Source organism: Callithrix jacchus, chromosome 14 (genome assembly GCF_049354715.1).
Source record: "Callithrix jacchus isolate 240 chromosome 14, calJac240_pri, whole genome shotgun sequence".
Classification (NCBI taxonomy): Eukaryota; Metazoa; Chordata; class Mammalia; order Primates; family Cebidae; genus Callithrix; species Callithrix jacchus.
Genome location: NC_133515.1, coordinates 44,645,820 through 44,659,590, shown reverse-complemented (window position 1 = coordinate 44,659,590; position 13,771 = coordinate 44,645,820). Strand labels below are relative to the sequence as shown.

The following is a 13,771-nucleotide window of genomic DNA, read 5'->3' as shown; positions in this document are numbered from 1 at the left end:
ATGTCCAAGGAGACCACAGAGAGGTGACTGAGAAGCCCTAAACTCATAGCTGTGTTCATGGATCCTGGACCTCTGGAGAGCCTAAACCTGCAGGGGAAAATCAGAGCTTTCTAAGATGTCTTGCTGCACCTCAGAGCTCTAGTGTATGAGCAGTATTTGCTGAGTGCCAACTTGAACTTGAACGTTGAGCTTTTTAGAGCAATACTAGGCTCCAGAGAAAAGCCCTTGAGGCTGCCTCAGAGGTGCTCACCAACCAGTTAAGGAGCAATGTTTCTAATGGGAAACATTTAGAGAAGAGTGCCCCATGGCAAATGATATCCTTCATTGGACAAATATTTGTGAAGGGCATAGGGTGGACCAAGCTGGACATCCTGCAATAAAAGAGTAGGACAGCAATTGAAAGATGTAAGCACAGACCAGATCCCAAAGGGCTGCATATGCCAGTGGAGGTGTTTGGCTTTTATATTAAAGGTGATGGGGAATCACTGAAGAATTTTGACATGGAGAGTGGATTGACCACACTTAGGTTCTGGAAGAATCACTTGGCTGTGTCAAGAGCTGATGGATTATGGTCAGGTGCTACACTGTGTGATGCTATCTACAAGTGTTCCAATAAATCACTTGCACTTTTAGTCTATATTCAGGAAAACAGTATAAAGAGGATGAGTTCCTGAGGCAGAGCTGGGTTTTAATCCCACTCTGCCACTTACTGGCTGTGTAGTGTTGAGCAAGTTGTTTAAATAGGTGTGAGACTTGCATTTTCTTTCTGTACAGTGAAAATAATGATACTTAACTGACAGAATTTTGATGATAAATAAAGAAGCTAATGTACCTGCACATTTTAAATCGTCCTTCTACCACCATTAGATACAGGCAAATCAAAATGGCACTTTTAAGCTAGGAGGAAAGCTGGCTAGCATCCTGCTAAGCCTACATTTAGCAGGAGATATTGTTGCATTTTCTTCTTAAAATCTAATCTCAGGATTGTGTTGCTAATGTGTGAAAATAATGAGCATTCATTCCCATAAATGAGGACGCCGAGGTAAACTGAGGTCAAAGCCAAATCTTGGATCTGAATCGAACTACCCAAAACCAATACTGCAGAAAAGAAAACTGGGTCACAAAGACCAGTGTTATGAAGTGAGAGTTCCAATCGTCCTAGCAACCTTTTAACCAAACACTGGTGCAGATTTGCTGGCCTACATTGACACTGAGGACATCTGGCCTTTCTATTATCCTCTTGCAAGCAAAAAATGATGTTGTATAAACTGATTTTTAGGCCAATTATATGGTCTAAGTGTTACCGTGTTTGTGTTGGCGCCTCTGACTCCAGGTTTTAAGAACTTATTGTAACCACACCCCTCTTACAAAGACTGTGGGTCTTACTGTATATTACCCCAGGGATTTATTGATGCCGAGTCTGCACCTTTTTTTCTGGAAGATAAGAATACATCTTCATTGAAGATGTATTCATCATCAATCAAATGTGTGTGCAGTGCAATGCACTGTGGGTGGTCCTATAAGAAATAAGTTACAGGACTTAGTGGCAACAGGAGAGAAGAGACATGAGAGAGCAGGCTCTAGGGACTGCTTTGTTTTTCCCTACAATTTTGCTACTTTTTTCCTATGTACCAATTTTATTATAGAAGCCAGGTGTGGAGTGTAGAAGCTCTAGTCTGCAGCTCACTCAGAAAGCACTGAACTAGGATTTGGAACACCTGATACCACCTCCAAGTGACCTTTCCACCATAGACAGGGTCATAATTATGTCTGCACATCCCTACCTGCAGAGAGACGGAGTTAGACTCAACCTCATTTGCTAAACACAATGCATGTGCCAGGCACAGTTCCAAGTCCTTCATAACATTGGTTAAGGGAGTCCTCCTAAAACCTGTAAGTGGCAGGTCTTATTACCCCCACCTCACATCACACTGTGGGGTGTCCCACATTGGGGGCAAGGCAGAAGCTATGAGCTTGCCTGTCCACTCTGGCTGCTTGATGAGAGCTCTGGGCTTTTGTGCTCAGATCCAAAGGACTAGGTTGAGCAGGGAGGGGGGTGTGGTGCTGTAATGAACCACAGTGCAGTGCTCTGTGGTAGGTCACCCATGGGTGCACCCCTGGGTGTTACTAACCAGAGGAAGGAGGACTCTTTGCCTCCCTCATCACCATTTTACCCCACCTCATCTGTCCCTCTGCTGCTCTAGCCAAGACACCATGGCAGCAGCTAGAATTGCTGACCTCGGGAGGTCTTCCTCCCCACCTCACTCCCCCGCCAGCCCCCGCTGCCCTCTTTCTTCCCATCTTTAGCTGACAGATGTGAGAGACCATCTTTTAGTCTGTGGATGGTCTTTCTGTAAACACCTGGGAATCCTAACGTGGATTATGAACAGAGGCATTGGCAGAAGAAGGCTGGGAGCTTCTGATTTTGTCTCTGGACACAACAGCCTCTGGTAAAAATAGCAGGGTGACTTATTTCAATGGAAGAGAATAAGTACATGAACTTCTGTATTAATTAATTAGCCTCTCCTCTGCCCAACCCGGTGGCCAGCTCTAGAGGAGATCTGAAGCCAGATGGGCATTTAACCCCAGGCACCCAGGATGAAGGTTTTCCATCATCTTTAAAGGACATGAATCTCTTGAGCTTCTCAGTCTCACTTAGCATGTCTAGGAACGAAGGGCAGAACAGATAGCACAGTGAATCCCAGCTCAAAACTGTCATCACAGGAATTCATCACAGATGGTAATCATTAGGGCCCTCACATCTTAAAGGAAAGCTTTATCCAGAATCATAAATAAACTGTAACCAAGGCTTAGATTTATAAAGCTATAAAAGAGGGCAGCTTGAACAGCTGGGAATGTACAGTACTGGGTTACAAAATCAGCATCATGCCTGAGAGGCTGGACATAAACCAGGAGCTCTGGGCAGTACAGCAAGAAGGGGGGATCTTCTTTCTGCAGTTAGTGGACCCCCAGTCAGAGCCTCCCCTGCTTAGCCCCTGGTTTAATTGCATGTAATGCTAGCTCAGAGAAGCGGGGGTGCTGGCATCTAAACATGGCATTGCAACTCATAAACCAATTGCAGTCCCATCAAGCTGCGCCCTTCCTCACCAAGATTCCCTCTGGCTAATGCTATGTCCTGGGAAGTAATTTTCAGTTTATTGCTAAGGTTCTCTACCCCCTACTTTTCCTAAGTGGTTCAAATAACTTCGTTTTTGCCGAGAGTCCCCGTACCATGGAGAACACTCTGAAACAAGGCTGCGGCCTTCCCAAAGTTTCTCATCTGTACAGGAAGGCAAGGCATTTACAGATGAAATAACTGTAGTATGCAGGCTCAAATGTGCAGTGTAGAGAACTAGAGAACTCAAGGAAGCAAAGAGCAAGTGGAGGCTGGAGTCTCTGTGGGGAAAATGTGTGGAGGAAAAGGGACATGATTTATGACTTGAAGGGGGCACGGGGCTGTGCACAGTGAGGGAAGGTTTTCTCAGCCCCACAGCCTCCCACCAGCATGCAGCCTGTCCCTGCTGCGGCCCATCCTGAGCCAAGTCTCTAACAACACACTCTCATTTTCCTCTTGTCCTGGAGCTAATTTAAGCAACAATTGTTCCCCAAATTCCACACCTCACCCTCTTCATTCCCATTCAGGCTTGTCCCTAAAAGGCCTGGAAAGGGAACCTCTGTGCTCTCTGGATATGTCTCATTCAGGCTGGACACCACAGCATAGCGTCCATCCTGGAGCATGTGGCCAGGAACAATTTCACACCCCAGCCCCAGGCTCAGCATAGTGGGCAGCCTCAGAGAGGTGCAGCCCCACCCTGGTCTCTGTGGAGAGCAATTCTGTAAGCATCCAGACATGCCAGAGAGAGAACAGTAAGATGACCCACAGGCATGGGAAGTGAGGGGGGCCAGGAGCCTGCAGGGGAGTGGGTACCCAACCAGGCAAGTGGCCAAGTGAAGAGTGCTTATACCAGCATGGAAGAGGTGAGCAGGAGAGCCCCTGTCTCCCCTCCCTTGCAGAGCTGAGTGTTGCACAGAGGCTCCTGAGTGCCAGTTGAGACTAGGGGGTATCTGGTGGAGGACAGAGAAAGCATGGCTGTGACTCTGGAGAGCACAGCAGAGACACTATAGGGGAGACAGGGCTACTTAAGGCTGGCTTTGGACGCTGCCTTTCAGGAGGTTGCTGTAAAGGATTCCAGGGTCTTCTCTGCATTGTTCAGTTGAGTACCCAAGAAGGGTAGGGGAAAAGCAGAATTCAAGGTAGATGCCCACTTGGCAATAAAATGTCCCCAGGTTGTCTTTCTTAAGGTACATAGATTGTCAATTTCTGTGACAACTAAAGGTACCTGCGCAGGTGCAGCCGCATGTGGAAGAGGGAATCCCACAGCCAGAACAAGGGCAGGATAAACTGTTTATTATTTACTGGCACTTTGGAGAAGGCAAGGCATGGATGGGGAAGCTGTACTGATCACATCAATAGAGATAGCTGCCTCCTTCAGTCATTTCCCACGACAAGTGGTTGAGGGGGCACAGGCAAGGTAAATGCATCAGGGCCTCTGAGGCCCACCTCTATTGGCCACATCCATGACAACTCCAATCACAGATTCTAGCTACATCCTTGAATTACCATGTAGGAGAAGCTCACGGTCTTAACCTTCTGCCATTTCCAGGCATGTAATTGAAATGAATCAAAATAAATCACTTTTGTTTATGAAATATGAGGACCCTTCCAGATGGCAAAGTAGCAGCAGGAAGAATAATTCTAGAGTCTATTTCAGGTTAGAGTCACCAATCCCACCTCTTCCTAGTTGTATGGCCTTGAAAAAGTTAACTTTGCTTTTCTGAACCTGTTTTCTCATCCATACAATGGAACAGTTAATAATTCCTGGTTAGCAGGACTGTTAGATTCAATCTGATGACCTCTGTACACAGCACCCAATTAACGTCAGCCTCCTTCCCTTTCTCCAACTTGAGATAGTTGGACTCCAGGAAAAGACGAATTTTAGCCATTTTGCTACACAGTCCAGGAAAAGGAAGCGGGGAGTCCACTTGTCCTCAGGTTCTACTAGGTGCCACTAGAGTTGTCACCAAGAGGGGCCTACTTTCCACATACTCCTTGCAAGCCTCCCACCACACACAGCAGGCCCTGATGTGAGGCCGTCTGCTCATGTTTCCTTCTCTCTGATTGTCTTCTAGGGGCGCTGCATCAACTTCACCAGGGTCAAGAACAATCAGCCAGCCAAGTACCCACTCAACAACGCCTACCACACCTCCTCACCGCCTCCTGCCCCCATCTACACGCCCCCACCCCCTACACCCCACTGCCCTCCCCCGGCCCCCAGTGCCCCCACCCCTCCCATCCCATCCCCACCTTGCATCCTTCCCCCTCCTCCCCAGGCTCCACCTCCCAACAGGGCGCCTCCTCCTTCCCGCCCTCCTCCAAGGCCTTCTGTCTAGAGCCCAAAGTTCCTGCTCTGGGCTCTCTCAGAAACTTCAGGAGGTGCTAGAACAAGTCTTTCCAGTTAGAGGAGAGGAGTGCTGATAAGCCCACTGACTTTTACACATTCTAAAAATTGGTTGGCAATGCCAGCATAACAACAATCATGATCAGCAGAAAGAAACAGATATTTTAAGTGGCCAGAAAGCAAATGATGAGGCAACTACAGTCACTTTTATAGCCAGCCATCTATCACTTCTAGGAGGTTCCAGAGACAGCGAAACTGCAAGATGCTCTCAACAGGACTGTGTCTCATGGAGACCAGCAAGAAAATCATTTATCTGAGGGTGAAATGCAGCGTTGGATAAGAAATACATTGCTGGGTTTCTAAAATGCTGCCTTCCCGCCTCTCCTCCACCTCCATCCCTGGACCCTGGACCCTTGGCCTGGGAGCCAAAGGACCCTCACCCCTGTGCACCACCCACGAAGGAGGAAACCTTTGCCTACAACTTTGGAAATACTCGGGTCCCTGGTGCGGTAAGAAACTCAACATCAGATGGATATGCAAAAGGATGTTCTCCTGGGATTTGCAGGTATCTAAAAATATATGCCATCTTTTCCTTGCAAAGTCTTCCAGTTTCCAAGTGAGAAAGGGAGCAAGTGTTTACTGATGGAAAAGGTATGTTGCTATGTTGATGTGTAAGTGAAATCAGTTGTGTGCAATTGACGGATGTATTTATGGGAGCATCAGCCAGTTTCTAAAACCCACAGGCCATCAGCAGTTAGAGGTGGCTGGCTTTGGCCAGACGTGGTCCCTAGATCAACAGACAATGCTGTTGTAGAAGAGCTACCTGTGAATGATTCATGTCAAAAAATCAGGTTTGGCTTCAGTTTAAATCATTTGAGGTATGAAGTTTATCCTGTTTTCCAGAGATAAACATGAGATGATCTTTCCAAAATAGCATCATTAGAAACTGTCACATGGTATCACTAGTTTTGTTTTGTTTTTTCTTGGTAAAGTTGTGCACCAGAGACTTCTGGGTAGAGCTGAGAGACAATGGTCCTGACATAATAAGGAAATAATCCCCTGGTTCTTTGATTAACCCCCATAAGGCATGTGTGTATACACAAACATATTTCTCTTTGGCTTTTCAACATAGAATATCAGTTTTTAACCAAGGGGAAATACATCAGATGTGCAACACGGAGATGCTCTGCCTGAAATTCCTACCATGCCTGGGCTCACCTCGTTTCTCCAGGTCTTTCTGGATCTGTTTAATCAATAAGCCCTATAATCACTTACTAAACACTGGGCTTCATTACCTAGGAGTAAAAACAGAGATCACTGTTGTGGGCCTCCTGCATCAGCCTGTTCAAAATTATCTCCTTCTCCAGCCTTCCACAAGTCCTAAAATTCCTATCCCAAGCCCCCCAAATTCTCACATTGTTTCTAGAACAAAACAGAATATAAAATAAATGTAAATATAGTGGCTTGGGATATGGTCTCCAAAGATCCTTCAAGAATACATCACAGCTTCATTCTCTCACTTTACTTAGAACAGAGATATAAGGGCCTGGGATGCATTTATTTTATCAATACCAATTTTTGCGTCCATGGCAGACGTTGCTAATCAATCACAGCTCTATTTCCTATTAATCCCAATGATTTCTTCACAATCCTTCTCAAATTACAACTCCAGAGAGGCACCACTCAACAGTCAGATGAGAGAAATGAACCCTACTTGTTTTATCTATCTTAGAAAGCAAAAACAAGCAGGAGTTTCCAGGGAGAATGGGAAAGCCAGGGGGCATAAAAGGTACAGTCAGGGGAAAATAGATCTAGGCAGAGTGCCTTAGTCAGGGACCACTGGCGCTGAATCTGCAGTGCCAAAGCCAAACTGACACATCTCCAAGTGTACCTCCAACCCTAACCTTCTCCCACAGCTGCCTGCAACAGAATCTCCCAGCCTTCTCAGAGAGCTAAAACCAGAGATTTCTAGAATCATGAAAGCAACCTCCCAGCCTCTCCCCAACCCTGCCGCATTGTCTATTTTTAGAACACTAGGCTTCTTCTTTCCTGTAGTTCCTCATTAGCAGGGGCCAGGATATCTCAGCCACCTGCAGTAACATTGCTGGGCCCCTTGAAAACCATTCCATAGAAGAATGGGTTCCCCAGGCTCACAGTGTAGAGATGTTGAGCCCATCACAGCTGTTTTGACTGCTGGCAGTCTAAAACGGTCCACCTACCCCACGCCACTGCCACATGATTCCTGTGGCCATTCAAAAGTTCACACCAAGATGCTGACGTTGCTGAGCAACGAGATGGTGAGCATCAGTGCAAATGCACCATTCAGGATCTCAAGAGTGCATCAGTCATACGCCCAGTGCAGTTACAAGATGTTGTTTTTGCAAAGCGTTTTGATGGAATAGGGAACTGCAAATGTATGATGATTTTGAAAAGGCTTAGCAAGATTTGTTCTTAAAACTGACTCTGTGTCATCCTCGGTCATTTAGAATTACAGTTAAGAAGGAGAAACTTCTATAGACTGTATGAAAAAGGTGTTATCTTCAAAGTGGGCTATTACAGGCAGGAAAATTTTTTAACTGGTTTACAAAATCCATCAATACTTGTGTCATTCCCTGTAAAAGGCAGGAGACATATGATTGTGATCAGAAAACTGCACAAAATTATTTTTTCAGCCCCCATGTTATTGTCCTTATGAACTTTTTTAACTAAAGCCAAATTTTTGTTGTATATATTCGTATTCCATGTGTTAGATGGAAGCATTTCCTATCCAGTGTGAATAAAAAGAACAGTTGTAGTAAATTATTATAAAGCCGATGATATTTCATGGCAGGTTATTCTACCAAGCTGTGCTTGTTGGTTTTTCCCATGACTGTATTGCTTTTATAAATGTACAAATAGTTACTGAAATGACGAGACCCTTGTTTGCACAGCATTAATAAGAACCTTGGTAAGAACCATAGTCTCTGTTGACAGCCAGCTCACAGTTTCTTGCCTGAAGCTTGGTGCACCCTCCAGTAAGACAAAAGATGTCTCTTTTACCAATGTCAAGAACAGAGCTGGTGGATTAATTAACAGTCTTGGGTATCTGGCCATGGGTAACCTCATTGTAACTATGATTAGAATGGGCAGAGATGATCTTGAAGTGTCACATACACCAAAGTCCAAATATAATGTCAGATGGGGGTAAAATCCATTAAAGAACTGGAAAAAAATAATTATAAGATGACAAGCAAATATTTCAGCCCAATGTCAGTAGAACAAAAATTAATGCTGTGTAAAATGGGTTGAATTAGTTTGCAAACTATATAAAGACATATACAGTAAAAAGTCTGTAATGCACATCCTGTGGGAATGGAGTGTTCTAGTCAATTAATTGCCTTTTCTAGTTATCTGAGCTCTCCTATATTATCATACTCAGATAACCAAATTAAAAGAATTAGAATATGGTTTTAAATACACTTAACATTAAACTATTCTAACTCTTTCTTCTTTCTGTGATAATTCAGAAGATAGTTATGGATCTTCAATGCCTCTGAGTCCTTGTTATAAAAAATCAGTTATCACTATACCATGCTACAGGAGACTGGGCAAAACCTGTACAATGACAACCCTGGAAGTTGCTTTTTTTAAAAAAATAATAAATTTCTAAAATCAACTCTTTTTTCTGGTTATTTGTCTGTTTGTTATAAAAATAAAGTCCAACATATTCAAGTGCTCAATATCCTGATCATAATACAGTGGTTGCCGTGCTCTACATTACATTTCTCAAATGATTTCTTGCCTTCCACTAGACTCTATATTGTCTGGATTACTGTTATTTATTCTTTAGTAAGTATTTTTTATTTCTCATAACAAACTTTAAATTAAAAATGTAATCCATGCTAAAGGAAAATAAATAAAAAGTGGAAACAGAGAACACACAGGAAAAACGTACTGCATCAGTTAGGATTGTGTCTGACTAACGCAGCAGAAAGGCCACTAGAATTGACTGTACTCACAAGGAGTCCAGAGATTTGCAGCAACCCAAGAACCAGGCAGTTGTGGACGGTGCTGCAGGAAATACCCTTCTATGTACATCTCAGAATCTTTGTGTTGCTTCTGCATTTCTGAGAGAAGTCACTTTATCCCTCCTAGCAGCTTTAATTCAGCTCCTCCGTTTGAATTTTTTATAGATAGAAGAACATCTCCTTCTAGTTCCTGAATTTATTTCTTTGTAAGATATCATTAAGCCTTGAATACATCTTAATTGGAACAAAACCATCCACAAACAGAAAGTCATGCCACAAGTTTTTCTAAGTTTTCATTACTATTTGCTTTTTAATAGATTTGGGCACATACACATTTTAAAATTATATCTTTAATAAGTATGTTTTGGGGGTGGGTTTTGAGACAGGATCTTGCTCTGTCACCCAGGCTGGAGTGCAGTGATGCAATCGTGGCCTCAAACTCCTGGGCTCAAGCAGTTCTCCCACTTCACCTTCCCAAGTAGCTGGGCCTATGGGCATATGCCACCACACCCGACTGATTTTTGGGTTTTTTGTTTTGTTTTCTTGCTTGTTTGTTTTTTTTTAGAGATAGGATCTCACTGTGTTGCCCAGGCTGGTCTCAAACTCCTGGCCTCAAGTGATCTTCCTGTCTCAGCCTCCCAATAGTAAACGGCTTTGAGATAATGGGTTAGAAATTTGAAAAGAAAAAAGAAAAGCTAGAGCCCTACCTCACTCCTTACACCAAAATAAATTCCAACTGAATTTAAGTGTAACAAATAAAACTAAGAAAGTACTAGAAACAGGAAAAAAAGTTTTCTGTATGGTATAAAGAGTGTTAAAATTCTACATATTGTTTGCATGATCAATCAATTTTCACATGAAATTTATTGAAATACCTTGAGTAGTCCTCCCGTTCATTAAGTTGAATAAACAAAGGAACCATTAATAACAGGAATAAGATCATTTATCAGGTGCTAACTGTGAACACGAATTTGAGATCCACAGTTGTTCACTAATCTGTCTTCAGATAAATCTGTTTTGTGGAGTATCACTTAGGTATAAAACAATCCGAATAGAACTTTGTCCATCTATATACATTGTAAACAAGGTCAGTATCACTTAATAGTTACTAAATATTTGGTATAATGGTATAGAGTTGGTATATGTCAAACAGATGATTTTTAGTCTCTTTACAATTGTGCTGTAATTTTTATTCTGACTACAATTGTATTGTGTTCTTTTGAATCACCACACCCCATCCCAGATTATCATATCCAAATGAATTAGAAGCCTTATGATTCCACTATTGTAATTTTTTTTCCTCAAAATTCAAGTGAGTTATAAAGGTCACTAAGTTATAAAGATTCTTCCTTCTCTACTTAAGTTGGGACATTTTATTTCCGTTACTTTGGAGTTTGAAAGTATGCATCTCCTTTGCTTGGTTTTAAGTGCCATTTCGCAGTGTATTTATAAAGCAATCACTTCTGTTAACTCAGTAGGCTCTGAGTCACTTCAGAGCTCAAAGCAAGGATCTGTTAAAAGATACTAGGTTAACTGTGCACATTCAGTACTTTAGCCAACATCTTTAGTTAGGGCTTCCTTGTAAACATTAAAATAGATGCAACTCATAAAATATATTTTACTTTGGGTACATTTACATTCTTGCAAAGGATTTTTTTCTTTTTTTTAGATGGAGTCTTGCTCTGTCCGCAGGCTGGAGTGCAGTGGCACGATCTCGGCTTGCTGTACCCTCCACCACCCGGGTTCAAGTAATTCCACTGCCTCAGCCTCCTGAGTAGCTGGGACTACAGGCACATGCCACCACACCTGGCTAATTTTTTTGGATTTTAGTAGAGACGAGGTTTCACTATGTTGGCCAGGATGGTCTCGATATCCTAATCTTGTGATCCACCAGCCTCAGCCTCCCAAAGTGTTGGGATTACAGGCGTGAGCCACCAAACCCGGCCAAGGATTTTTGAAGTACAAGAAATGCTATTGTGAGGGCTGAGTGCAGAAGACATTTCACTTTCTTCTGAAAGAGAAATCATAAGACAAGAGAATTGTCAACCACTCTTGATGATTAGTCCCTTCCAAAAATGTGTACCCCCAAGAGTAGCCAGGAAATCCTATACAGCTCCTACCTGTTTTTAAAACACAAACACTGTGACATTTGCTTCCCTGTGTTCCTACCCCAACTTTGCAGGATACAGAGCCCATGTCTTTTTGCTTAGTTTTACTCTTAACATTATTTACAGCATACCTGTAAATATAAGAATGTTGTGGAATTAATGATAATCTGCATTTCCAGCCAAACTCTTGTGAAGATAAATATTCCATGCAAACCCAAAACGTGGTTCATAAATAAGATGAGGCAGAAGAGTCCACATTCATCTGACATTGTGGGAAGGGGCTTCTCCTGGCTGGAGTGAACTCTGTTCAATTCCTCTTCTAAATGGTGATGAAGATGGTGGGTCTCAAACCTCAGATGAATAAACCCATCCCTAAGGGGAGTAATGTGGGTCCCAGTCATCTCTCCAAAAAGAGAAATTCTTTTTCCTACTTCAAACGGGCATTTTAAGCATTTGCCACAAATAATCCTTTCTGATGCCATACCCGAGATTGCCCTCTCTTCTATGGGCAGAATTGGATGTTAGGAGCATTTCTGGCCGTTGTCAATGCCTGTGTTATGTCTGACCCCAGTGATGCAATCACTACAGGAAATAAGACTGCAGAGCTCCACAAGAGTTTGATTCTACCTCCTATACTTGTCAGACACTTTCACTTGCCCCATGAAAGCTACCTCAACAAATGCTCACTCTCAACACTCCCTGGCATGCTGCATGTTCCCTCGCTGTGACTGTTGGTTTTCAGTGCAGTCTAATGTTTAGATCAGCGTTTTTATAGGCTCCTTCAATATTTGCTTTTACGAAATCCTTAAAAGAGAATTATCTTTATTTAATCTTGGACCATTTGTAAAAACCAAAAGTTATCCTATCACTATGTCTTACTGTAATTAATTTTTTTTCTTTAACTTCCTTAGCAATTTAGGAATTTGGAGGAAAAAGGCAAAATTGTTAACCTTATAAAATGTACCTACCATGAACCTACAGGAAATATTATACTTAATAAAAAATATTTTGAAATATTCCCTTAAAATCATAAAGAAGAAGATTCTAACCATCACTATTATTGTCCATCTTTGGTCCTAGCCAGTGCAATAAAACAAAATGAAAAAGTAATTATAATTATCAGGAAGAAAAATCTAATTATTTGAAGAAAATATAATTTGCTATCTAAAAATTCCATGGAATCAATTTAAAAATTGTTACAATGAGAGAGTTGGCCAAGTACATGGTAAACACTATCAATGATCAGTTAGAAAATAAGAAAAAGTTATTAATTCATAATAGAAAAAATTATATCTATGCATGTGTGTGTATAAATTAACAAGAAATTAACTAGAAACAAACCTAACCAAAAAAATGTGCAAAACTTATAGAAAGACAGCTATAAAACTTTAATGAAATATTCTTAATGGAGAACTATACTACATTCTTGAATGGAAAGAGTTGATGTTGAAAAGAAGTCATTTCTCTCTCAAATAATCTACAAACTCAAATTGTGCCAATAAAAAAATTAGTAAGATTTTAAACTAATTTCAAATGCTGATTCTAAGTTTTAATTAGAAAAGAAAATGGACAACTGTAGTTGATATATGGTGATAGAATAGTTTTCAGAAACAGACCTATAAATAAATGGAAGTTTAGTTTATCATAATAATGGCATTTCCAAAACTAGTTCTTGAATAAACAACCATGTAATTGGGAAGAACAAGATGAAATTCCTATCTTTGCTACATAGAAAAATAAATTCCAAATGGATTATATAAAAGCAAATTCATGCCAAGTTTTCTTGTTTCTAATTAACAGTGACAGTGTCCCTTAGTAACACTGTCTTATGAATGGAAGGTTCTTATAATCTTGCCAATCAGACAGATCTCATCTCCCAGAAAAGAGTAGAGAGAGAAGTGGAAGAGCAGAAAGGAGCTGTCTCCTCTGTAGTTGAGGCAGGAATAAAGAGAAAAAAAGAAAAAGGGTCCTTCCACTGCCCATACTCTGGTACTACAGTAGAACATATATTATTGTAACCTCTCCACTAATAATTTCATGCATAGGTTACCTTTCACATAGTAATCAGTGATAAAACTATAAAGAGTTTCATTAATGAGTGAATAAACTTATAAATGAAGAATCTCAATGTTTTCAAATTGAGATTGTTTAAGCAAATCAACAATAGACATGGAAGCTATGTATGGGACAATGTTTT

At 41.6% G+C, this 13,771-nt stretch overlaps 1 protein-coding gene across 2 annotated transcripts in view; it reads left to right on the top strand.

Annotated features, from left to right (window-relative positions):
• The window catches only part of ANTXR1 (ANTXR cell adhesion molecule 1), a 268,675-nt gene extending 259,561 nt beyond the window's left edge, over positions 1-9,114 (top strand). For both annotated transcript variants that reach the window (XM_054244875.2, XM_035272389.3), the window contains one exon: positions 5,191-9,114. In XM_054244875.2, the coding sequence (XP_054100850.1) occupies positions 5,191-5,451 (261 nt within the window). In that variant the 3' untranslated portion in view covers positions 5,452-9,114. The remainder of the gene's footprint in view (positions 1-5,190) is intronic.
• Positions 9,115-13,771: the final 4,657 nt, after the last annotated feature.